The sequence below is a fragment of the Dendrobium catenatum genome, unplaced genomic scaffold (assembly GCF_001605985.2).
Source record: "Dendrobium catenatum unplaced genomic scaffold, ASM160598v2 fragScaff_scaffold_71, whole genome shotgun sequence".
Taxonomy (NCBI): Eukaryota; Viridiplantae; Streptophyta; class Magnoliopsida; order Asparagales; family Orchidaceae; genus Dendrobium; species Dendrobium catenatum.
The window spans coordinates 607,570-610,190 of NW_021318533.1; the positions used below are offsets into that span (position 1 = coordinate 607,570).

A 2,621-nucleotide genomic window follows, 5' to 3' on the forward strand; every position below is an offset into this window, starting at 1 on the left:
CAACTTGGCCAAGGCAGCAAGGTGAATTTCGGGTAAAAATGGACATCCCGTTTTTTGATGGAAAATTGCACATAGAGGATTTTTTGGATTGGGAACGTGCTGTGGAGACGTTCTTTGAATACATGGATGTTCCTCGGGATAAGCAGGTGAAATATGTTGCTTGTCGATTGCGTGGTGGTGCGAGTGCGTGGTGGCAACAATTGTTGCAGACTCGGCACCGGGAGGGAAGAGGCAGCGTCCGGAGTTGGGCTAGGATGAAGCAACTCCTGCGGAGTCATTATCTCCCTACGGATTATGACCAAATCCTTTACATGAAGTTTCAGCAGTGCACACAAGGGCAGAGGAGTGTGAGCGATTACACTGAGGAGTTCTACCGCCTCAGCGCCCGTAACAACTTGAACGAATCGGCAAATCAAATTGTAGCTCGCTATGTTGGAGGGTTGAAGGAACCCATCCAAGACAAGCTTGAATTGAATTCTGTATGGTCTCTTTCCCAGGCGGTAAACTTTGCACTCAAAGCTGAAATGCAGCTAAATCGGCAGCTCCGCTCCGCACCGCAACGCCGCTTTTTGGGCGATTCTGTTTCCTCGGATAATAGGGGTCAGGGACCCAATCAGAGCAGCAATTCCAAGGTTCCCCCTAAGGCTTCAACAGCAACTACACCGCCTCAGCAAACTGGAGACAACCGGCAGGTTAATCGGATGAAAACACCAAGTCGGGACAACCCATACGGGCGGCCAACCACATTGAAGTGTTTCAGATGCTTCCAACCAGGCCACAAGTCCAACGAATGTCCGAATCGCCAGCAGGTACAACTTCTGGAAGGGGAATCGGAACATTTTACCACCACGGCTGAAGGCGAGGATGATGAAGATTATGAGGAGGTAGCTGGGGATGAAGGGGAGCCGGTTGTGTGTGTTCTCCAGAAATTGCTTCTTACACCTAATCATAACACAAAAACTCAACGCAACGCAATCTTCAAATCAAAATGTACAATCAAGGGGAAGGTATGTGACCTACTAATTGACAATGGATGTACAGAGAACATTGTCTCCAAGGCCTTGGTCAATGCGTTGCAACTCAAAACTACAAAAAACCCAAATCCTTATAGGATTAGCTGGGTTAAAAGGGGCATCGATATCCAAGTATCGGAGATGTGTCGGGTAAATTTCTCCATTGGAAAACATTACAACAGTGAAGTACTTTGCGACGTTCTCGACATGGACGTGTGCCATTTAATCCTGGGGAGACCTTGGCAGTTCGACACTGGTGTGATTTATGACGGGCGCGCTAATGCCTATGCCTTTGAATGGAAGGGGCGAAAACTCAAATTGCTGCCTACTGTGTTACGCCCAGCTAATGAAGATGCAGACCGAAAACCAGCACTGTGCATTGTCTCGGGAAATTCTCTCCTGAAATCTGGCCGAGAAGCGAAGGCTGTTCTGGCAGTTGTCGTGGCCGAGGAAAACCAGAATGTCACTATGGTAAATCATCCTCCTGAGTTACTACAGATTCTGGAAGAATTCGCTGATACCATTCCTAACAGCCTACCCAGCGAATTGCCGCCTGAAAGGTCAGTTCAACATCAGATTGATTTCGTACCTGGGGCTAATCTACCGAACTTGCCTCATTATAAAATGAGCCCGGCGGAACACAAGCAATTGCAGAATATAGTGGATGATTTATTGGACAAGCAGTTGATTCAACCGAGCCTAAGCCCGTGCGCAGTACCAGCCTTGTTGGTTCCAAAGAAAGACGGGTCGTGGCGAATGTGTATTGATAGCAGAGCTATCAATAAGATCACCTTGAAGTATCGGTTTCCAGTACCAAGGCTTGAAGATATGCTAGACTATTTGGCAGGAGCTACAGTATTTTCAAAGCTTGATTTGCGCAGCGGGTACCATCAGATCCGCATTCGGCCTGGCGACGAGTGGAAGACTGCTTTTAAAACTCGCAACGGCTTGTTTGAATGGCGTGTCATGCCATTCGGGTTGTGCAATGCACCGGCTACATTCTTGAGGCTGATGTCCGAGGTCCTAAAACCGCTTCTGGGGAAGTGTTGTGTCGTCTACTTCGACGATATACTGGTGTTTAGCTTGTCCATGGACGAGCATTGGAAGGATTTAAAGGCTGTCCTTGAGTTGCTGCGTCAACATAAGTTGTACCTGAATAAGGCAAAGTGTGAGTTGGCCACTTCCTCAGTGCATTTCCTTGGCTATATAGTGTCGGCGGATGGCGTGGGGATGGATCCAAATAAAATCAGTGCCATTCAACAGTGGCAACGGCCGAGTACCTTAACTGAAGTCCGCAGTTTCCATGGCTTAGCAAATTTCTACCGAAGATTTATTCGCGGATTTAGCATAATTATGGCACCGATCACTGATTGTTTGAAGGCTAGTTCGTTCAAGTGGGGAGAAGAGCAGCAACGGAGCTTCGATACCCTTAAAGCGGCACTCACAGAAGCCCCCGTCCTTGCAGCTCCTAATTTTAGCAAGCCATTTCATGTGGATACTGACGCTTCTGCGGTGGGAATTGGTGCCGTTCTGTCTCAAGAGGGACGGCCCGTAGAGTTCTTTAGCGAGAAGCTAAGTTCAGCCCGACAAAAGTGGTCGGCGTACGAA

The 2,621-nt window shown here is 48.2% G+C and overlaps 1 protein-coding gene across 1 annotated transcript in view; it reads left to right on the forward strand.

Annotated features, from left to right (window-relative positions):
- Positions 1 to 38: 38 nt before the first annotated feature.
- Positions 39 to 2,621, forward strand: part of LOC110094610 — a 6,647-nt gene continuing 4,064 nt past the window's right edge. Inside the window, exon 1 of the mRNA XM_028695239.1 lies at positions 39 to 2,608. Coding sequence (XP_028551072.1) covers positions 39 to 2,608 — 2,570 coding nt within the window. The remainder of the gene's footprint in view (positions 2,609 to 2,621) is intronic.